At 41.5% G+C, this 23,974-nt stretch overlaps 1 protein-coding gene across 1 annotated transcript; it reads left to right on the top strand.

Annotated features, from left to right (window-relative positions):
• The first annotated feature begins 795 nt into the window (after positions 1–795).
• On the top strand, positions 796–23,643 carry TPST1 (tyrosylprotein sulfotransferase 1). Its single transcript, XM_007942517.1, has 3 exons — positions 796–1,640; positions 23,049–23,247; positions 23,611–23,643. Exons 1-3 carry the CDS (start codon positions 796–798, stop codon positions 23,641–23,643), a joined length of 1,077 nt encoding a protein of 358 aa, XP_007940708.1.
• The last annotated feature ends 331 nt before the right edge of the window (positions 23,644–23,974 follow it).

The raw sequence follows: 23,974 nt of genomic DNA, 5'->3' as shown, positions 1-23,974 counted from the left end.
GAATACGGAGATAGTAACTTCTTGGGGCTGAAGCAAGTCTGAATAGCAGAGACCAGCCTGTTTGGCATGGCCCCTAAACATGCTTGGGCATATTCAATATTTGCTTGACTCATTGATAGAAATAGCTTTCTGTACTTTTCCATTCTGTGCTTCTGAAGTGTTACATTAAGAACAGCTGTTTCTGATGATAAACCTTGATTAATTTTTGCCAGCATTTGTGTATACAGCTGTCCTTAGTATGCACGGGGGGGGGGGGGGGGGCTTGGTTCCAGGACAGCCCCCTCCCCCTGCAGATACCAGAATCCATGGATGCTTAGCTCCCCTATATAAAATGACATGGTATTTACATATAACCTATATGCACATCTTTGAGTGTGTTTTAAATCATTTCTAGATTACTTATAATACCTAATACAATGTAAATGCTATGTGATAGCACTTTACAGTTCCTCCTAGCCTTTGAGGGATTACTTTGACTGCTTAATTGATTACTTTTCCCCTGAATAATTTTTGTTGGGATTGGTTGAATCCCCAGATGCTGGAACCAAGAATACAAGCTGACTGTACTTGTGTTTAAAGAGTATCAGAGTGTCCGAGACAGCTTCCATTTGTAGCTAAAATGTAATGGTGATAATTGGTAGCTAATCTGTGAACAGTCAACATGATGATAAAACAGCTCTTTCCTTATCCTTCTAGATGTTGGTCATCTTTCTGAAGTAAAATCTCCATGGCCTGAACACTTCCTGAAAATTATTTCAAGCAAAATATCTATTTAGTAATAAGAACAACATCAAGATGGTTGGGAAACTGAAGCAGAACTTACTACTGGCATGTCTGGTGATTAGTTCTGTGACGGTGTTCTACTTGGGCCAGCACGCCATGGAATGCCACCACCGAATAGAGGAGCGCAGCCAGCCGGCCAGACTAGAGAGTACAGAGGCCACAGTGCGAACTGCCGTGGACGTCAAAGCCAATAAAACCTTTGCCTACCACAAAGATATGCCTTTGATATTTATTGGAGGTGTGCCTCGAAGTGGAACGACACTCATGCGGGCCATGCTGGACGCACACCCCGACATTCGCTGTGGAGAAGAAACCAGAGTCATTCCCCGGATCCTGGCCCTGAAGCAGATGTGGTCGCGATCAAGTAAAGAGAAGATCCGCCTGGATGAGGCTGGTGTCACCGATGAAGTTCTGGATTCTGCCATGCAAGCCTTCTTACTAGAAATCATTGTAAAGCATGGGGAGCCAGCCCCGTATTTATGTAACAAAGACCCTTTTGCCCTGAAATCCTTAACTTACCTTGCCAGGTTATTCCCCAATGCCAAATTTCTCCTGATGATTCGAGATGGCCGGGCATCAGTCCATTCGATGATTTCTCGAAAAGTTACTATAGCTGGGTTTGACCTGAACAGCTATAGAGACTGTTTGACCAAGTGGAATCGTGCCATAGAGACCATGTACAACCAGTGTATGGAGGTTGGCTATAAAAAGTGCATGTTAGTTCACTATGAACAACTTGTCTTACATCCTGAGCGGTGGATGAGAACACTCTTAAAGTTCCTTCATGTTCCATGGAACCACTCAGTATTGCACCACGAAGAGATGATTGGGAAAGCTGGGGGAGTGTCGCTGTCAAAGTGAGTAGACGTTATGTGTTTTATCTTGACCTGTATTCAGCTAATAAAAATCTGTCATCTATCTACAGGCATACCTTGTTTCATCACACTTCACTTTGTTGCACTTTGCAGATGCTGTATTTTTTTTTAACAAATTGAAGGTTTCTGGTAACCCTGTGTCAAGCAAGTCTCTCAGAACAATTTTTCTAACAGCTTATGTTAATTTCGTGCCTTTGTGTCACACTTTGGTGATGCTCACAATATTTCTGACTTTTTCATATTGCTATTGCACACTTAATAGACTACAATATAATGTACCCATAACTTTTATATGCACTGGGAAACCAAAAAGTTTGTGTGACTTGCTTTATTATGGTTTTCTGGAACTGAACTCACAGTATCTCCAGGGTAGGCCTGTATCTGTCTAACTGTCTATCTATGCGAACTATAGACTTTTTGTGGAACAAATATAGCCTCATTGATGGCTTTTAAAATTATTTTTGTTAATTCTCCACCAGTTAACTATAGCATTATAGACCCTTTCATTTATTTAACTCATTTATGAATTTCATTTTGATTTGTTTGATGTATGGAAACCCAGCTGACAGTCAGTAAAAGGTTCTTCCACTGACCTTTGGCCTTAACCTTCATCATTTAAGTTTGGTAATTGAGGGATCACTAAAGTAAGTGAATTTAGTGATTTGGATTTCTAATTTGTAGATACTTTTGTTAATAAAGATAGATGGCTTTTTTGTGTCTTAAGGTTCTTACAGGGGCTCTGGTAACATAGTGCCTAAGGACTTGACTGCTAACCAGAATGCTGGAGATTCAAACCTACCAGCCACTCCTTACAAGGTTGTTGTTGTTGTTATGTGCAGTCGACCCGACTCATAGTGACCCCTCCTTGGGTTTCCGAGGCAGTATCACTACGGAAGTACATTGCCCCATCTTCCTTCCGCGGAGTGGCTGGTGGGTTTGAACCGCCAGCCTTCTGGTTAGCAGTCAGTTGCCTTAGGCACTGCGCTACCAGAGCTCCTTCCTTGGAAGGAAGGTTGGGCAATCTACTTCCTTAGTGATACTGCCTTGGAAACCCAGAGAGGGGTCGCTATGAGTCGGGTCTGACTGGATGGCACATAACAACAACAACAAGGTTCTTATGGGAGTTTTGGTGGTGCAGTGCCTAAGGCATTTGACTGCTAATGGTTCAAACCCACCAGCCACTCCTTGGAAGGAAAATTGAGCAATCTACTTCCGTAGTGATACTGCCTCGGAAACCCAGGGAGGGGTCGCTATGAGTGGGATCTGACTGACGCCAGGGCGGTGTTTAAGGTTCTTACTAGGAAGCCCATCTGCCATATTATTAGTGAGCTCATAGTGAGTTCCAAGCATGTAGAAATTTTTAGTGACAGAAAGAGAAAAATAAAGGTAATATCTAATCTGGTCCTTCATTTTACAGATAAGAAGATGAATCACAGAAAGAAAAAAGCGATTTGCTTAAATTTAGATGACAAAGCCAGAAGTAGAATCCATACCCTGGTCTCAGTGAGCTAGTTTTTTTTTTTTTTTTACATGGCATTTTACTATACGTATGCTTATTCTGTCATCTGAAGGAAACATCTCTTGTTTTTCACAAAAGGCTAGATCACCTCTGGAGTTTGGAGTCCTAATCCATACAAGAAGTTCCTGAGATTCAGACACTTCTAAAATCATTGCATATCCCTTTCTTTCCGAGGAAGTGATGACTAGGGTACTCTGACTTGATCTGCCAAACTCCTTGATGATCACTTATGTACCTTGAATGAGGATATAAAGATGGAAACTGCTGAATTTCTGTAGTATTTCTTCATGCAGAAAAGTTGTCTGTCACTAAATTTTATATACCCCCTCTTAAATTGAAAAAAAAAAAAAAGGCAGTGGACTTTTCTGGTGTGCCCTGCCTGCCCCCACCAAGGAATAGCTTCTTGATTTTTTTCCAATGGACAGAACTTGTGTGGTAAATACTGATTATTAATGTAGATAATCTCCAGCATCTGCCTTTACCTAGCTTTCACCTTTTAATTATTTATAAATTATTAGGTATCATTACTCCAGTGGCTCTAGGCTCTTGTTACTGATTCAAGGAGAATTACATCTCCAGCTACTGTCATCACTAGAGATGTTCTTTCCAGGTAATAGCCTATAATTAATTTCTAATCACCTCTGTCCCTCAGGAAGCATTTCCTTCTTTGTGCTCCATTGCTAGTTCTTCCTCAAGGAGGCCAATCAGACCTCCAGCCTGTCCAGTGGGGATTAAAGAGATAATTCAGGTTTTATTTTGGTAAAAATTAGGAAAAGATCATTTTATATATGTATTTAACTATGTTAAGTCAAATATAAAGACTGTGGAAATTCATAAAAATCTTGAATTAATGGATTTGAAGGGAAAGAAACCTTGCTTCACATTTAGTTATGGAATAGAGGCCCACTGAGATTCTGTGCTTTGGCGAGAACCAAATAGGTAGTCTATGACAAAGCCATGACGAGAACTTTCCAACTCATATTCCAGGACTCTTGCCACTACTCAACTCCTCACTTATTGACATGGTTAGTTTCCAGAGACCAGGTTATTGTGTGAAAATTGGCGTCATGCAAAAAGGGAAGATGACTACATGAGATCACAAATTAAGGGCTACTACATCATTGTAAGGAGCTCTGGTATCATAGTGCCTAAGCCACTTGACTGCTAACCAGAAGGCTGGTGGTTCAAACCCACCAGCCACTCCTCAGAAGGAAGGTTGGGCAATCTACTTCCGTAGTGATACTGCCTTGGCAACCCAAGGAGGGGTCGCTATGAGTTGGGGCCGACTCGACAGCACATAACAACAACAACAACACATCATTATATAACTGCCTTATTATGTCATGATATAATGGCCAGCACCTTAACCATCACAGCCAGTGGTGCTCTTCACCTCATACCTTGGTTTTTGTTACTGCCAGACATGTGTTGTTACTATACAAAATAGTCAGAAAGTAGATTTTTTTACTGTTGTTTTAGATGCAAGATGTCACATAACAGGATAGTTGATAAGTGAAGAGTAGGTATATATTAATTTTCTAAAAATTAAGGTTTTATATATAGTAAATATATATATATATAGTAAATATACAGATATGCATTATACAGTTCAGTGAATTTTTCCATTTGGATGTTGTTGTGTGTCATTGAGTAAATTCCAACTCATAGCATCCCTATAGGACAGAGCAGAATTGCCGCATAGCATGTCCTAGGCTGTAGTCTTAGCAGTCCTAGGGGCAGGTTACCAGGTCTTTTTTCTGAGCAGTGGCTGATAGGCTTGAACTACCAGCCTTTTGGTTAGCAGCTGAGTCAGGGCTGGATTAAGGCATAGAAGGGCCCTAAACACTGTGTGGTATCCCCCATTTTTTTTACTCATGTATTGAAATGGAATATTAAGTTGTAAAAAAGACAAGGAGGTGGCATCTTCTGATCTCTTCCAGCCTCATGAGGGGGAGAGAGAATCACCCTCAGCAGCTCAAGACTGATTCCTGTGAGGCCAGACATGTCGCCACCCTCCAGCCACTTTACCAACTCTGACGCCACCCGTCCTCCCATGACACTCACTACTTCTCTGCTGAGTTCAATAATTCATTGCAGTGTCCACACAGAACTCACAGATAATACTCACGATTATGGGATTTATTAGGGAAGTAACAGGCTGCAATTCAGGTTCAGGGAACACTCTCAGGATACAATTCTTCCATCAGGACAATCTCCCCTCTGCTATGCCCTCACGTACACCTCTCTGGTCCTTGGCCTACTGGCCTGGCCTCTGTCCTGCTTGGGCAAGTGTTACAGAGTTCTTTTAGCTCTGCCAGTAGGGGCACCTAGGTGCACCCCACTCTGTCAACAAGACTTCTATGCAGAGCATCCAACTTTCTTGCTCTGTGGGCCAGCAAGCCTGCTTCTCTGTCCCGTACCTCTTAGTTCCTCAGCCAGTCACCTCCGGTGGCCATTTCTACCTGTCATCTCAGCCGAGGTCCAGTGCAGGATCTTGGTCTAAGCATGTGCTCCACTGCACCTCCAGCCCTTCTCTCTTGATGGCAGTGAGATCCCCGCTTCTGCCTCTAAAGCTACCGTGGAGTTGGATCCGACTCATAGTGACCCCTCCTTGGATTTCTGAGGCAATACCACTACGATATCACTATCATGATGTATCACCTACTCTTCTTTCTGAGGAGTGGCTGCCAGCCTTCTGGTTAGCAGTTAAATGCCTTAGGCACTATGCCACCAGAGCTCCCACTTTGTTGTTATTATGTGCCGTCGAGTTGGACCCGACTCATAGCGACCCCTCCTTGGGTTTCCGAGGCAGTTATCACTACGGAAGTAGATTGCCCCATCTTCCTTCCAAGGAGTAGCTGGTGGGTTTCAACCGCCAGCCTTCTGGTTAGCAATCCAGTGCCTTAGGCACTACGCTACCAGAGCTCCTACTAGGAGGGCTTATTTTAAGCCTAGTAGAATGACAAAAATAATCCATATACCTTATTTGCATGATCCTACCCTGCAAGGGTGCCATGTACTTTATTTACCTTAGTCACAAGCTATCTAATCCCCTTATCATTGCATAGTTCCACCCAGTAATCTGGTGTCTGGTGCAAATCACAAAGACCATGGCTAGAAAACATACCAAGTAATTCACTGCAGCACATAAGGTATAGATACACATGTGTGTGTGTGGTCTTAGCTGTTTATGATTTAACTTCTTTTTAAACGTGACTGTAACTTTAGCAATTGAGTGCAAAAGTGGCAAATGCCATTTTGCAGAAAAATATAAATTGGAGTGTAAAATTCTGAGTGGATGCTGATGCTCAGATTTTTACCGTATACCACATTTTCTACAAAAATAACATTCCCCGTATTTTACCACAAAGAAAATGAATCACTGAACATAATTGTTTCAACATTCAGTGTAAAATTCTGTTGATCTCCCACAATGAAAAATCAGCTTTCATCAATTTGCTTTAAATGGCTCACGGTTCAGTTTTGATGGTTGTTTTGTAATAAATGCTACAATTATAAATGAGCAAATGAAAAGATGTCATGAAAGAAAATTTAATGACCAGAAAACAAATTACTGTATTTTGTATTTACATGGATCTTTCATGTCTAACATAATTCAAAACATTTCTTTCTATTCTTTGCCCTTACAAATTCTTCAATGATTTAATCACAATTAAGCTGCCAAACAATATCTACTTCTGTACATAATAAGGATAATGAATCAAGTCTCTTTTGAATCATTGTACTATGCTGGGGGGGTTTTGAGTCTCTTGAGGGATGAAAAGAGCGTTCTGTTGTGCAGTTAGTGATCATTAAAGTTAGGAGTATGCCTAAAGCCATTTCAACCTTGGGAAATACACATTGTATTTTATCTTCCATTATGGAATCATACATGCCTACATAAATGTTGTGGATTGACTTGTTTCTCCCCAAAATTTGTGTCAGCTTGGCTGGGCCATGTTTCTGATTGGTTTGACAGTTAAGCAGTGATGTCATTTGTCAGTTATGTAATGATAATGTAATTAGTCCTCATGATGTGATCTAATGTGATCAGCCAATGAGTTGTAAAGGAGCTCTGGTAGCATAGTGCCTAAGGCACTTGACTGCTAACCAGAAGGCTGACGGTTCAAACCCACGAGCCACTCCTCAGAAAGACGGTTGGGCAATCTACTTCTGTAGTGATACTGCCTTGGAAACACAAGGAGGGGTCGCTATGCGTCGGGGCCGACTCGACGGCACGTAACAACACAACAACACAGTGAGTTGTAAAGGGTTAGGGTAGATGTTGTTGTTGTTGAGTTGACTCTGATTCATAGCAGCCCTGTGCACAGCAGGAGACACTGCCTGGGCCTGTGCCATCCTCACCATCTTTACTGTGCTTGAGCCCGCCGTTGCGGCCATTGTGTCAGTCTGTCTCGTTAAGGGTCTCCCCCTTTTTCAGTGACCCTCTGCTTTACCAAGCATGATATCCTTTGCTAGGGACTGGTCCCTTTTGACAACATGATCAAAGTAGGTAAGACCAAGTTGGGCCATTCTCTCTTCTAAGGAGCATTCTGGCTAACTTCTTGAGGGACAGATTTGTTGGTTCTTCTAGCAATCAGTCCATAGTGTTTTCAGTATTCTTCGCCAACACCATGATTCAAAGGCATCAATTCTTTGGTCTTCCTTATTCGTTGTCCAGCTTTCACAGGCATAAGAGGCATATGATGGCTTGCCTTAGGTGCACCTTAGTCTTCAAAGTGATGTCTTTGCGCTTCAGCACTTTAAAGTGGTCTTTTGCAGCAGATTGGCCCAGTGCACTATGATGTTTGATTTCTTTATTGCTTTCCCATTGGTGTTCATCATGGATCCAAGTAAAACAAAATCTTTGACAACTTCAACCTTTTCTCCATTTATTATAATGTTGCTTGATGGTCCAGTTGTGAAGATTTTCATTTCCTTTATGTTGAGGTGTAATCTATACTGAGGACTGTAGTCTTTGATCTTCACCAGTAAGTGCTTCAGGTCATCTCCACTTTCAGCAGCAAGGTTGTGTCATCTACATATCACAGGTTGTTAATAAGTCTCCGTCCAATCCTGATTCCACATTCTTTGTCATATAGTCCACCTTCTTGGATTATTAACCCTCATGCACACCTTCCTGATTTTAAATCATGCAATATCCCCATGTTCTCTTTGAATGACAGCCTCTTGGTCTATGTATGGTCTCCTTGTGAGCACAGTTAAGTATTTTAGAATTCCCATTCTTGGCAGTGTTATCTGTAATTGTTATGATGCACACAGTCACATGCCTTTGCATAGTCAATAAAACACAAGTAAACATCTTTCTGGTATTCTCTGCTTTCAGCCAAGATCCATCTGACATCAGCAATGATATCCCTCATTTCATGTCCTCTTCTGAATCCAGCTTGCATTTCTGGCAGTTCCTGTCAATATACTGCTGTATCCGTTTTGTTGTTGCTGTTTAGAATAATTTTAATTTTTATTATGATTTGGGTCAAAGTTTACAGAGAAAAGTCATTTTCCATACAGAAGTTAATACGCATTTTGTTTCATGACATTGACTGCAATCCCCACAATCTAACAGCTCTCTTCCCACTTTCTCCTTATAGTCACCTGTTTGTGTTGCAATCATTTTTGAATTACCTTCAGCAAAATTTTATTTGCATGTGTTATTAATGATATTGTTTGATAATTTCCACGTTCTGTTGGCTCACCATTCTTAGGAATGGGCACAGTATGGATCACTTCCAGTCAGTTGGCCGGGTCTGTCTTCCAAATTTCTTGGCATAAATGACTGAGTGCCTCCAGCGCTTTACCCATTTGTTGAAACATCTCAGTGGGTAATCCCATCGATTCCTGAAACCTTGTTTTTTGCCGCTTCCTTCAATGCAGCTTGAACTTTCCTTCAGTACCGTTGATCCTTGATCATGTGCTACCTCCTGAGATGGTTGAATGTTGACCAGTTCTTTTTGGTACAGTGACTCTTTGTATTCCTTGCATCTTCTTTGGATGCATCCCCAGTGTTCAGTATTTCACGTAATACTTCAGTATTGCAATTTGAGGCTTGAATTTTTGTTTTCGGTTCTTTCAGCTTGAGAAATACCAAGTGTGTTTTTTCCCTTTTGGTTTTCTAAATCCAGGTCTTTGCACTTTTCGTTGTAATACTTGACTTTGTCTTCTCTAGTTGCCCTTTGAAATCTTCTGTTTGCTCTTTCACTTCATCATTTCTTCCATTTGCTCTAGCTACTCTCCTTTCAAGAGAAAATTTAAGAGTCCCTTCTGATACCCATTTTGGTCATTTCTTTTTCATTTTAGTGACCATTTACTTTCTTCATGTATGGTGTTCTTGATGTCATCCCACAGTCCATCTGGTTTTTAGTCAATGGTATTCAGTGACCAAAAGAATCCATTCTTCAGATGGTCTCTAAATTCAGATGGGATATACTCAAGGTTGTATTTTGGCTCTTGTGGACTTGTTTCAGTTTTCTTCAGCTTCAACTTGAACTTGCATATGAGCAATTGATGGTCTGTTTCATGGTCAGCTCCTGGCCTTGATTTGACTGATGCTATTGAGCTTCTCCTTCATTTCCTTGCACAGATGTAGTCGATTTGATTCTTGTGTATCCCATCTGATGAGGTCCAGGTATACACACTTGTTTATGTTGTTGAAAAAAGGTATTTGCAATGGATAATTTCTTGGTCTTGTAAATTCTGTAATGTGATCTCCAGTGTTGTTTCTGTCACCAAGGTCATATTTTTCAACTACTGATGATTCTTCTTCATTTCCAATGTTTGCATTCCAATCACCAGTAATAATCAACATATCTTGATTGCATGGTCGGTCAATTTCAGACTGTAGAAGTTGCTAAAAATCTTCAATTTCTTCTTCTTTGGCTATATTGGTAGGTGAGTAAATTTGAATAATAGTAATATTAACTGGTTTTCCTTATTAAAAAAAAAAAAAACCTCACTGCTATTGAGTCAGATCTGACTTATAGCGACCCCTCCTTGCAAGTTTCCGAAGTGATATCAATACAGAAGGGGATTGCCCAATCTTCCTTCCGAGGAGTGGCTGGCCAGTTTGAACCGCCAGCCTTCTGGTTAGTAGTCAAATGCCGTAGGCACTACGCCACCAGAGCTCCCTTATATATATGTTCCTTATAGGTGTGTAGATATTATCCTGTCACTGACAGCATTGTACTTCAGGATAGATCTTGAAATGTTCTTTTTGGTGATGAATGTGATGTCATTCCTCTTCAATTTCTCATTGCCAACATAGTAGACTGTGATTGTCTGTTTCAGAATGGACAGTACCATCCATTTCAGCTCACTAATGCCTAGGGTATTGATCTTTATGCATTCCATTTAATTTTTGACAACTTCCAATATTTCTAGATTCTTATTTTGTATATTCCACATTCCAGTTATTAATGAAAGTTTGCAGCTGTTTCATCCCGTTTTGAGTCATACCCCATCAGCAAATGAAGGTCCCAAAAGCTTTACTCTAGCCATCTCATTAATTAAGATCGACTCTACTTTGAGGAGGCAGCTCTTCCCCAGTTGTATTATGAGTGCCTTCCAACCTGAAGGGCTCATCATCTGGCATTATATCCGACATTACATCACTGCTATTTGTAAAGTTTCCAGTGATATATCAGTATTCCCCTGAATACATTTTCAGTGGCCAGTTTTTTCAGAAGTGGACAGCCCCATTTATCTTCCCGTCTTAATCTGGAAGCTCTGCTCAAACTTGTCCACCAAGGATGTCCCTGCTGGTATTTGAAATACCAGTGACACAGCTGCCAGCCTCACAGCACTAGGCAAGCCTCCACAGTGTGACACACTGATTAGATAAGCGTAGATTAGGTAGCTCTACACATACCTTCTGGAACCTCCTGTTTACCTCTGCTGGTCATGCCCATATTACACTCCCACATTGCAAAGAGGCTCCGCCTTAGTACTTTAATAATGAAATCTTCTGCATAGGAATCAAGATCGATATGTTTTGGTCATTGGTAAAGAATAGAATAAGAAATAGACCCAAACAGTACAGGATTAAAGACATTGGCATGATGTCTTCCACAAAGAATAGGGGGAGTATGGATTCTAAAGTGAGTGCAGAGAAAAGCTGGAATTGGTTAATAAAAATAGGAATGATACATTTTTTATATTGGTTCTTTGCCATGATCAAATAAATACCATTTTGCAGTATTGATGAAGAGAAAAAAGAAAGCAAGTATATACCACATAAAGGATGATAAATGAGAAATAACCTCAAATAGGAGAGAAATTAAGGCATCTATAAGAATACTACATGAAGTTCATTTGTGACAAAGCTGAACATCTAGAGACAATAGACGATTTTTTTAAGAGAGGTGAGAATTTAAGTAGATTGAGTAGCATCAGAGAGATTGAAAAGGTGATTAAGAGATTCCATTGAAAATGGCACATATGATTCACAACTGAATTATTCCTAACCTTTAGAGAACAGATAAGCCCAGTACCATTTAAACTATTGTAGGTCATAGAAAAAAAGATGGAAAATTCCCCAGTTCCTTTTATGAAATCATGATTTAATGACAGAACCCAATAGAAAGTACAGAAAAGAAAACTTAAGATGAGTTTTCTTTTGCATATAGGTGTTAAAATCATCAATAAGGCATTAATAAATAAAATTCACCGGTGTATCAAAAATTGATAAGCTATTGTGACCAAATAGTTTTTATTACAGGGATGAAAGAAAAATCTGGCTATATAATTCACTGCATCAATAAATGAGAAGGAGAGAACTCATATGATCATATCAGTAAATGAAGGAAAAGCTCTTGGGAAAATTCAGTTGACATTCATAGTAAAAAAAAAACCTCTAAAATAAAGAAGGAATCAGAAAAACTGCTTAAATAGGTTTAAGAATGTTTACTCAACATGATTTTGATGAGTCCCCATTATGGGCCAGGCAGTGTTATACATGCTGGGGACAGGGTAGTTAAACAAAACAGACAAACAAAATAAAGCCTGTCCTCATGAAACTTATATTAGCATTTGGGGAGCCACCCCATGCAAAACAATTTTAAAAAGGCATTTCTTTTAACCTTTTTATTTTGAGATAGCTATAGATTCACAGGAAGTTGCAAGGATAGTACAGAGGCTGCATGTAGCCTTCACTAAGCTTCACCCAGGGATTACCTCTCTATAACTATAGAAAAATGCCAAAATCAGAGTATTGACGTTGACACAATGGGTATGTCTAGTTGCATGTCATTATCACATGTAAATATGTACAATCACCATGACACTCAAGATGCAGAACAATTTCTGCAAAGATCTTCCTCATGTTAATTCCTTTATCATCACACCTCCCTCTCTCCATCATCCCTGCTCTCTGACAACCACTAATCTGTTTTCCATTTCTGTAGTTTCATCACTTTGAGAATGTTATATAAATACAGTCATACAGCATATGACGGTTTGATACTGTCTTTTTTTCACTCAGCATAATGACCTTGAGATTGTATGCAAGTTGTTGAATGTTTCATTAGTTTGTTCTTATTTGTTGCTGAGTGGTATCCCATGGTATGGATGCACCACTGTTATAATATATATACACACTTTTATAACAGCTTTGTTTGTAATAGCCCCAAACCAGAAACCTACACACACACACACACACACACACACACACACACACGGGAGCTGTGGTGGCCTAGCGCCTAAGGCATTTGACTGCTAACCAGAAGGCTGGTGGTTCAAAGCCACCAGCCACTCCTAGGAAGGAAGGTTGGGCACTCTGCTTCTGTGGTGATACCGCTTTGGAAACCCAAGGAGGGGTCGCTGTGAGCTGGAGCTGACGTGACGGCAGTGAGCTTGGTTGGTTTCAGTTATATGTATATATGTACATACGTATACATATAAACACATGCATGTTGTATATACAGGTTTTTGTGTAGATGTAAACATGTTTTCATTTCTCTTGGATAAATGTCCAGTTGCTGACGCATATGCACATGTGTCTTTGGCTTTTCAGAAACTTCCAACTTGTTTACCAGAGTGGCTGAATCAATTTACATTCCCACTAGTGATGTACAGGAGATTTCATCTTTGAGGGCATTTGGTATTGCCGCTATTTTTGTTTTAGAAGTACCAAATGGTGTGGAGTAATATTTCGTCATGGTCTTAGCATTTCTCCAATGGCTGGTGATGCCGAACATCTTTCCATATGCTTATTGCCATCTGTGTGTTCTCCTGGGTGATACGTCTCTTCAGGTGTCTTACTCATTTTCTAATTAGATTATTTTTAATGTTGAGTATTGAGGGTTCCTTATGTATTCTGGATACTGGACCCTTGATTTACATGTAGTTTCCCAATATTTTCTCCAGCTCTGTAACTTGTCTTTTCATTCTTTTAATAGGATCTTTCATGAAACAAAGATTTCTGTTTTGATGAAGTCCAATTCATTGACTGTTTTCTTTTATGAATTATGCTTTTGGTGTCATATCTAAGAACTTTTTACCAAAGTCTGGATCCAAAGGTTATTTCATTTTCTTCAAAATGTTTTTATATTTTACATTTAAGATTGCGATCCATTATTTTTTAAAAAAATAATATCTTAATGTGTTTTTGGTGATGGTTTGCACAGCCGTTTAGGTCCCCATTCAGCAATTTCTTCACAGGTTGTTCAGTGACATTGGTCACATTCTTCCCAATGTGTGGACATTCTCATTATTTCAGCTCTGGTTGTTCTGTTTTCATAAATCTAGTTTCCTGCCCCCTTATAGTCTTGTCTTTATTTCATAGTAATTATTGGCCATTTGGTCTCACACATGTGATTTTTAAAAGGAACGTGATACTTACAGGTGATATTCATTATTTTTTTAAAAAAACTTTTTATTGTGATTTGAGTGAAAGTTTACAGAGCAAATTGTTTTCCATTCTATAGTTCATACACGTTTTGTTTCATGACGTGGATTGTAATTCCCACAGCGAGACAGCACTCTTCCCACCGTTTTCATTCGTCCTTCTTTCCTCCACCTTTTTGCTTCCTGAGCTTTATCCTTGGGCAGATGCTGCCCTTTTGATGTCACAATATTGGTGGTTCCAAGGAGTGTGTCTCTCTCTGGTGTTCACTTTATAGGCCTATCTGTTGTTGGGCTGAAAGGTGATCTCTGGGGTGGGTTCAGTTCCAGGCTTGAAGAGTGTCTAAGAGCCACAGGCTTGGGGGTTCCACCTGTTTCTGTCAGACCAGTCGGTCTGGTTTTTCTTAGGATTTTGAGTTCTGTTCCTCCCTCTGTGTCCAAGGCCTTCTGTTGTGATCTTGTTCTCTTGTGATCACTGTTGTGGTCCAGTTCTTCTCTCAGGGCTGTGGAAGTTGGGGTTCACGTGGTCAGTTAGTCCTTAGGAGCAGTTGCTTCCTTGAGTCTTGGATTTTCTGCACTCTCCTTTGCTCTGGAGGAGGAGAGACCAATAGTTGCATCTTAGATGGCCAATTGCAAGCTTTTTAGGCCCCAGTTGCTATTCACTGAAATAGGATGTGGAACATTGTCTTTGTGGACTATGTTGGGCCAGTTGGCCTAGGTCTCCCCCAACATCCACTGAGTCATTCCCTCAGGGTGTTTGGTTATGGTGAAGAAGTTTTCAGAACTTTGCCCCTGTGTGCTCTACAATGGCCTTAAATATATTTGCAGCATGTACAAATACATCAGTAGAATATCCTCTCCCCAACTATGTACACACTCCTAGTGTACGCCCGCTCACGTTCCTGGAAGCTACTGTTTCTGTGGGTTCTGTGCGTTCTGTGGGCCTGTCCATCCGGTGCTTTCAGTGTCTGGAGGGACGTTGTTGTCCTCATTCTGTCTTTTAGTAACTAAGCTCCTGACCTGGACAGAAGCTTTGGCTGGTTGGTTTCAAGCATTTGTTTCCCAGCCTTTCTAGCCTCTGAGAACTTCTCAAGTACCAGGTGCACTTACCTGCTTCTGGTTTCGGTGAAACCCCTCCTAGTTTCCAGCACTGTTCTCTGATGGGCCTGCTGTGCTGTTTGGAGGGTAGCTGTGGGCCCTTTTGGTGGTGTGCTCTCAGTCCACGAGGTGCTCTGTTATTCCCTTCTGCTCCCTCCCACAAAAATGTTCATCCCCATAGGTAATGTGGCTGTTGTGGATGACTTCACCCACTTGTATTTTGAGATTTGTAGGACTCTTTTACCATCTAGCTTTGTTACAGAAGTTGTTCATGGGTTTTGGTTTTGTTATCTGCTTGCTTTGTCTGTTTGCATGTCGTGAGTTTGGGAAATTAGAAAACTGTTCCATGGTTTCTCACATTCCCTCTCATTTTCAGATGGAGTAGTGACATGGGCTGACTTGTATTTTTAAAGGCTTTCTCTGGCTGATATGCTTAGAGTAAGGCCACAGGATGTAGCAGAAAAAGTAGGGAGACCTGTGTTATGGATTGAGTTATGTCCGCCCCCAAAATACGTGTTGTAAATAACCTCTCTGCCTGTGGTTATAACCCCATTTGGGACTGGGCTGTCTTTGTTATGTTAATGAGGCAGGATTTGTGTAGGGTGTATCTTTAGTCATTTTCTTTTTGAAACAGAAAAGAGATTAAACAAGCGAAACAATAAGTGGAGATGAGGGAAGGGAAGAGAGAAGTCAGGCTAGTGAGGATTGTCCAGGAGAAGCTCCGAAGAGACAAGGCCCTTTCTCCAGAGCCAACGAAGAGAGAGCCTTCCCCCAGGGCTGGCACCCTCACTTCAGGCTCCTAGCCTCTTCACTGTGAGGAACAAAATTTCTGTTTGTTAAAGCTGCACTCATTTTTGGCATCCTGTTGTTGCTATGTGCCGTCGAGTCAAACCGGACTCATAGCGACCCCTCCTTGGGTTTCCAAGGCAGTATCACACGGAAGTAGGATTGCCCAACCTTCCTTCCGAGGAGTGGCTGGTGGGTTTGAACCGCCAGCCGTCTGGTTAGCAGGCAAGTGTCTTAGCCACTATGCTACCAGAGCTCCCGGCATCCTGTTGTAGCAACCCTAAATAACTAAGAGGCTTATTGGAAGATTACTGCGGAAATCCAGGGGAGAGGTGATGTTGGCTTTGACCGGGAGAGTAGCAGTGGAGTTAATGAGGTCAGATATGGATACATTTTGAAGGTGCAGTTGTCAAGTTGTTCTCATTGATTGGCTGTGGAGTGTGATGGAAGGGAACAGTTTGAGATCGTTCCCTGTGGTTTGGTTTTATCTTCAGTAACAGAAGAATGGAGTGGCTTCCAACTGAGGTGGGGAAGTCTGAGTGTAGCAGATTTTAGGGGGAAGGTCAGGAGTTGGGTTTGGCCCATGCTGAGCTTGAGAGATAGCTGTTAAGGCTCTGAGCACAGTTATTCTTTGTGAACATGTGTGTGGGCTGAAAACAAAAGGCGTTGTTTATCATAGACAATAGGAAAACTAAGAAAGAAAATAAAAATCATGCTTAATCACACTGCTGTCATTATTAGCATTTTGGTATGATTCAATGCATGTATATATCATTGCTATCGAGTTGGTTCTGACTCATAGTAACCCCTTCTTGGGTTTCCAAGGAGGTATCACTACGGAAATAGATTGCCCAATCTTCCTTCCAAGGAGCATCTGGAGAGTTTGAACTGCCAGCCTTCTGGTTAGCAGCCAAGTGCCTTAGGCACTACGCTATCAGAGCTCCTATGTATATAGCATACAACACTTGAATACAAAAGTGAGTTTCTGTTGTATACACATTTTTAAATCCTCCTTCACAGGACATAATCTTAACCGTTTTCTAATAGTGAAATAGTCTTTGAGAACCTGACTTTTATGGCATTTCATCCCGAGCTCTGCTGTACTGTATCTCACCATTTAGATTGTTTACTCTTTGACCCATTCCGTTTTGCACATCCGTTCCTGCCCTGACACTTTAGTCTGGAGGGTATGGTTTCCTGTAGTAGTTGCTGTTGTTGTACCCAGGCTATGAAGGAGTAGTTCGGCACGAGGAATATGCCAACAAACGACAATGCAAAAGCAATAGGAAAGTTTATTAGCTAACTTAAGTTAGGGTCCTTGCCCTTACCAAATCAGTGGCTTGAGCAAAAGACCCCGTGCCCCGGTATTTTCACAAATTTATGGAAAAATATGGGGTGGAGCAGCACCAGGGCGAGAGGGTACAGATGATTGGTTGTTGCTAAGGGATTTTGGGCAGTGATCTAAGATGTTGGGGGACGTAGAGAAACCCCCAGGCTTCAAAGTCCACTTAGGGAAATATTATCTAGGGAGGATGCAAGGCTCAGGTATGTGGAAGACTTTCAGGAGCCGAGCAGAGAGCAGATCTCCCATACGTGCTGAATTCGGATGGCTTTTGTGATGCGTGCTGAGTTCGGAGGAAGTTTCTGATACCTGCTGAGACTGGAGGGCAGATAAAGGCCCTAAGGAGTGTTTAGAATTCCAAAAGTCTTGTTAGTATTGCTGACACTAAAAGGTTTCTGGTTAAAGATTTTCCTGGAGGCTACTAGGACTCTGGTCTCAGACTCACACTGTGTGTCATAATTCAGACTTGTGGTTTTGGCAGCTGGCATGGCTGTAGTGTTAATTGAGATTCATGGAAGATCTGTGCTTAAAATAAGTGTCTTGGGGATTCTGTTCACCTCAGCAATTCAAGATTTTGGCATTGTCCCCATTCCTTAAGAAAGGGTGCCTGTCACTGTGAGTGCTGCAGAGCGAAGGGAGTCTGGACCCTTGCTGACAGGACAGAACTTGCTGATTCATGGAGGCCAGGCCCGGCAGAGCTGTTTCTGGGCTGTGGGTGCTGCTTTATACCACCTATGATATATAGTCAGGCACTATGTTTTGAGGTCCCACTGAGACTGGAGGGGCTGAATGGTACCTAATCCATGCTCTAGTATACTTTAGACCTAAGTGCTGGGTAGCTCTAGAACTGAAGAGTAGGAGAGATTTGATGTGCTCCATCCAGCTGGGAGGTTGCAGTCAGAAAAGAAAACAGATCTCTGGCCTAGACCTGTTTCCCTCTAGTAATCACACCCGTTTGAACAGAGGTTGGTGAGCTTTTTGTGGAAAGGGCCAGACAGTAAATATTTTGGGGTTTGCAAGCGAAAGTTTCTGTTGCAACTGCTGATTCCCTCTGTTAAGGTGAAAGCATCCATAGATAACACAGAAACAAATGGACTTGTCTATGTTCCAGTAAAACTTTATTTATAAAAATAGGCAGCAGGTTAGATTTGGGCCACAGTTGGCTAACCCTTGCTTTTGAACAATGTGTTTGAAACTCCAGGTCCCTGCTTGTTAGTGGTCCTTATCGCCACTCTCTGAGGATCAGGGTAATTAGCTCACAAAGCTAGATGACAGAGACCACGCATCCAAGTCTGCACTCACCCCACTCCACCCTGCTGCCTCTTAGAAAAAGACAGTCTACATAACTAGAACCCACGGACACAGAGGAAAGGTTATCCCAGAGAGCTGATTTGGGACTGAAAAGCAACCCTAATGATTTAAGTGTGGCTTGCCAACATTGTGTGACCCTAATGCTTAACACAGGTGTGTTTCAGAATTCAGAACGTTCTTGACTTTAGAAAGGCAATATGGTGCACATAACATATATTTTGTAACATTCTCTGCTGGTTCTGGGTCAGCACCCTGTAATCAAACACACAAAATTTCTAAGTCAAAGAATATAACTGCTTATGACACAGGGAGTAATGATTATAGGTAGATTCCCATCAGTTCAGGTCTGGTGCTGGTGCCCAGGGAGTTAACAGGAAAACATTTCATTTGGGGGCTTTTTGGATTCAGAAGTTGGGATAAGAGATGTGGCCCGATACGGTGTGCTGGGAGCTGACTTGTGCCAGCTCTCTAGAAAGCCCGCTTTATGTACCTCTTCGCAGCTCGCAGTCACTGAGGACATGTTACTTGGTAGGCTGAAATCAGCTGTGATGGGAATATTCACACCATGATCATCAGCAAATACTACAAACTGTGGTCCCTTTCTCTGAGCCGATTAAATATCACCAGCACAACACTGTGTGTGTCTGTTATCAGTATAGTACATTTGTCTATTTATATCATCATGGTAAACCAACTTGCTCATTGTATGCCGTGCAGATAAAAAGGCAGAGGTTTTCAGGGAAGCATAGAATGTAAAAATGAAGGTGATCAGACAAAGGCAGTAAGAGATAGTGAGGAAGAAAAGGGACTTTGGGCAGATAGACCTGAGTTCAAATTCTGACGCCATCATTTGTAGACTGGGTGGCTCTGGGCAAATCTGTTACCTTCTCTGGGCTTTGGTTTACACATTTGAAAAACGGGGACTGTTTTGGTCCTCTAGTACCACTCTAACAGAAAAATACCACAAGCTCCCGTTCTCTAAGATTCCTGATGTACTACAGGATCCTGCAGTTGACAGTCAGGTGCTTTCCTATTGTTTCATCTTACATGTCAATTAGTAGGTACGATCTCCTTATAAAGACACGATCCTGGACTTCTCTTGAGCATGTTCCTAGAAACTGATAATGTAGGGTTCTTGTTCCATGGAAAGCTTTTGGTCATTCACTTGTTCATTTAATAAGCATTTATTGACCATCTAGTGAGTGTATTGTGCTAAATGCTGGTGATACTGAGATGAAAAACACATAGACCCTTCTTATAGTCTGGTGGGGCAAGGAAACCAACTATGTAGATGCAGGGAGATTTAGGAGGTTTTTGTAGTAATGTGGGTGAAAAATGATGATGATGTGAACCAAGACGGTAGCAGCAGGAATGGAAGGGCGATTATCCTACTCAAAGATAAAGCCTGTAGAACCGGGTAATTGGGGAGTGATCTTGCTTTCTCCCTTTCCCATCCCAGAGCTCTGGCTTTGCTTTAGGTAGGCTGTGGGACCATTTATCAATACACAATGTCCATGCAGAGGAATAAGTTTTGGTAGAAGTTGTTGGTCCAGTTTTGGACCATCTTAGTTTTGAGGTGCCTGTAGGGCATATGGTAGGATGACCACATAACTGATTGTACACACCTGAACTCTGATGAGAGTGAATGGGAGGTGCTTTAACCATTAAGCTGGGGTATAAAGGGGACCTGTCCTGGACAAACCCAGATATATTTACACAGATAAAGACTACCAAGCAGAGATATTTGAAGATGAAGCCACTTTGGGAGAATGCACAGAGGGAAGAAAGCAGTGGGATAAGTGGAGTCCTGGGGAAATATTTAAGAGGAGAAAAGAATGTGGCCATTGAGGTCACAGGAAGACCTGGAGAGAGTGTCCTCCCTGAACCCCAGGCTCCCAGGAATGAGTCGTCTTGCCTATTGTGTGAGCAGAGGAGCCTCTCTGAGTGACCCCTTATTAGCTAAAGCTCATCCACAGTGAGAGGTGAGAGGTCATGTACAGCCAATGACTGCTTGGGCAGCGTCTGACCACGTGGCATCGAGTGCCCATAGGTTATAATGGAGCTCAGATATCCCAGTTAGAGAACATAGCGGACGCAGCACCTTCCAACATGCGTCGCATGTATCTCGTCTCGTATGAAAAGCAGTTTGCTGCCAGTCATATGATGGTACAGTACCTGTTGTTGTTGTTGTTATTTGCTGTCAAGTCGGCCCCGACTCATAGCGACCCCTCCTTGGGTTTCCAAGGCAGTATCACTATGGAAGTAGGATTGCCCAACCTTCCTTCCGAGGAGTGGCTGGTGGGTTTGAACCGCTAGCCTTCTGGTTAGCAGTCAAGTGCCTTAGGCACTATGCTACCAGAGCTCCTGTACAGTACCTAGATAGCCTAAAATACATACCTTTTGATAGTCATATAATTGTCTGTGTTACTGTCTTATGGATGTACTGCACTTTCTACCTAAAAGCTTTACCATATAGCTAGCTGTATGTTTTAATTCATAGGCAGCAACATCCAAACTCACGTATCATGTGTTTCTTGAAGGTTGTAGCGTTCTCTCTCTGGTCAATTTTCTTTAGAAAATATTACTGTGGAGTGTGTCACAGCTCCCAGATGTAGTGCTAGTGACAGCACCAGCAAGAGGCAAAGGAGAAGTATCGATTTGGAGGTAAAACAAAAAGTTATTAAATGATGTTGTGGTTACGTGCTGTCAAGTTGTCTCTGACTCATAGCAACCCCACCTTGGGTTTCCCAGGTGGTATCACTACGGAAGTTAGGATTGCCCAACCTCCCTTCTGAGGAGTGGCTGGTGGGTTTGAACCGCCAGCTTTCTGGTTAGCAGTCAAGTGCCTTAGGCACTATGCCACCAGAGCTCCTTATTAAACAATATGAAGGGGGAAATTCAGAGAGTGCTATTGGTTGCAGTTTGGGCATGTTACAGCTGACCATCATTATGATCTTCAGAAACAAAGAAAATATTCTTCCAGCCATTAAAAGATCGACTCTACTGAAAGCTACAAGGCTAATGGAAGTATGAAAGGGACCTGCATCAGAAATGGAGAAATTGCTGATGATGTGGGTTGAGGACCATAACGCAAAAGCAGATCCTTCTTAGCATGTCGATGATCACTGCTAAGGCATGATGCTTGCTTGAGATGCTCAAAGAAAAGAAAGTAGGACCTTAAAGAAAAAGTAGACTATGATACAGTGTTTGCCTAACAGCCAGATCACATAACATCCTACTCCCAGAACCTGTCGTGGACATGAAGCAACATGACTGTACTGAAGGAAAGGGTTTTTACCTTTCACTAGAATACAGTATTTGAAGATGCCTTATGTTTTAGGAAATACAACTCTCTTAAGTGTGTCTGTTTAATAGTCACTTGGCCAGAATCTGCTTGTTCAGATTTAATGTAAATCCAGATGGTATTTTATGTTGTATTTTCTCTTCAGGTTACCAGTTACTTAGTCAGATATAGTGAATACAATCACTGGGAGCTTAAAGTAAATTTCTAGTCAAGAGGTAGGACACACTTAGCTAGATCAGTCCTCTAACATTGAAAATCACAAAACAACACTGCTGTTTCTTCCTTAGGAAGTCAGTAGAAAAATACTTTGCATTTTTAGTGGGTTGAGGCTGGCTGTTTTCCCCTCAACGTTTTATTCTGGAAATTTTCAAACACAGAATTACAGGAGTTATACCCAGCGCCTAGATTCTCCATTAACATTTTACTGCACATGCTTCATCACATCCCTATCCATCTATCTAAGGAGCCCTGGTGGCCAAGTGGTTAAGTGCTGGCTGCTAACCAAATGGTCAGCAGTTCAAACCCACCAGCCTTTCTGCAGGAGAAGGATGTGGCAGTCTTATTTCTGTACATATTTGCAACCTTGGAAACACTATGGGGCAGTTCTTCTCTGTCCTGTAGGAGCACTGAATCAGAATTGACTTGTGGTAGATTTTGGTTTGAGTGCCCATCTGTCTGACCCTCTAGTTGTCTATCAGGCTATCTTGGATGTGTTTAAAGTAAGTTGGCTGATTGTTTTTCTGAACAGTCTTATCTTTTTTCCTAAACATTGCAGTTAGTGTCAACACATTTTCAGGTGTTTTCAGCTCATACTCTTTCCTATTTCTAGAAATCTGAGGTTGTTAATAATCTCTGTCAAACTTGCAACAAAGACAAAAGGTCTGGTGAAAAGCTTATTTAGGAGGAAGTGGGAGGGGAGCTGTTGTATTGCGGTGAATTGGGGTCAGTGTCATGAGACAAAGTGTATGTGAACTGCTGTATGGAAAGTGAATTTGCTCTGTAAATTTTCACTCAAGTCACACACAAAAAAAAAAAGTCTTAAGCCTGTTTAGTGCTCTCTTTCTCAGTTGCTCTATAATTTAGACACACCTTTTTAAGTTATCAACAATCATTGCTATTTTTTAAAATACATTTTTCCTGTTCTACATAAATGCTTACTTATGTTATTTTCAGAGTGGAGAGATCTACGGACCAAGTCATCAAGCCGGTCAATGTGGGAGCACTCTCCAAATGGGTCGGGAAGATTCCTCCAGATGTCTTACAGGACATGGCGGTGATTGCACCCATGCTTGCCAAACTTGGATACGATCCCTATGCCAATCCACCAAACTACGGGAAACCTGATCCCAAAATCCTTGAAAACACTAGAAGGGTAAGTGAGGTTTTTAACTTGACTGAGAAAACTGCATGTGTCATTTGGGTCGTTTTCTTTTTTCTTATTTATGATGAGAATAATTTTAAATTAGAAGAATTCTATTTGTAGACTGCTTCATTATCACATATCTCCCACTGCATTTTAAGAGTACCTCTGGCTCTTCCAAAGAACTGTGGAAACAGCCCTTTAAACATATTTGCCCACATTCTGGAACTGGTGGTACTCACTGTTGGGGAGCTTTCATCTCAGAGCTCATTGTCACTAATTAGTATAGACATCAGGATTATTGGTGATCTCATTTACCTCCAGTTTCTTCTATCTTAAATCTAATGACTACTTCACTGTTACACCTTTGTCTAGATGAGGCATGGCTTCCTGATCTTCGAAGGCTAAACACTGGCTATGTTAGAAGAGTCTACAGAGACGATAGACTGGCCCTGGAATTGAGAGAAGTTGCTATTCAAGTGAAATTAGTTTTTCTTGTAATAAGTTACCCTCACATGTGTAAGAAGCTTTGTTGCAGAAAGCTGAAAAATCAAGGAATGAATTTGAAAATCTACTTCGCCAGTTGAGTCTATTTCACATCAGTCCAGTGTACTCTTTGGAAATTACAGTGGAATAAGAGCCTTGTTAGCATAAGCTCACAGATAGGTTATTGAATTTCAAGATGAAAATTCCTTGGCTTTCTCTGATATTTCCTCATGTTCTCAGTGCTGTCTCTTCC

The sequence above is a fragment of the Orycteropus afer genome, unplaced genomic scaffold (genome assembly GCF_000298275.1).
Source record: "Orycteropus afer afer isolate SDZICR_OR568_19922 unplaced genomic scaffold, OryAfe1.0 scaffold00006, whole genome shotgun sequence".
Lineage (NCBI taxonomy): Eukaryota > Metazoa > Chordata > Mammalia > Tubulidentata > Orycteropodidae > Orycteropus > Orycteropus afer.
The sequence above is the reverse complement of the archived record's forward strand: the minus strand, read 5'-3'. Positions and strand labels throughout refer to the sequence as shown.

Bases quoted from the DNA above. Each gene is read 5' to 3' on its own strand.
- TPST1 (XM_007942517.1), top strand. From the start codon at position 796: ATGGTTGGGAAACTGAAGCAGAACTTACTACTGGCATGTCTGGTGATT. The intron at 1,641-23,048 runs GTGAGTAGACGT...TGTTATTTTCAG, and splicing joins GGGGGAGTGTCGCTGTCAAA to AGTGGAGAGATCTACGGACC. The intron at 23,248-23,610 runs GTAAGTGAGGTT...ACCTTTGTCTAG, and splicing joins TCCTTGAAAACACTAGAAGG to ATGAGGCATGGCTTCCTGAT.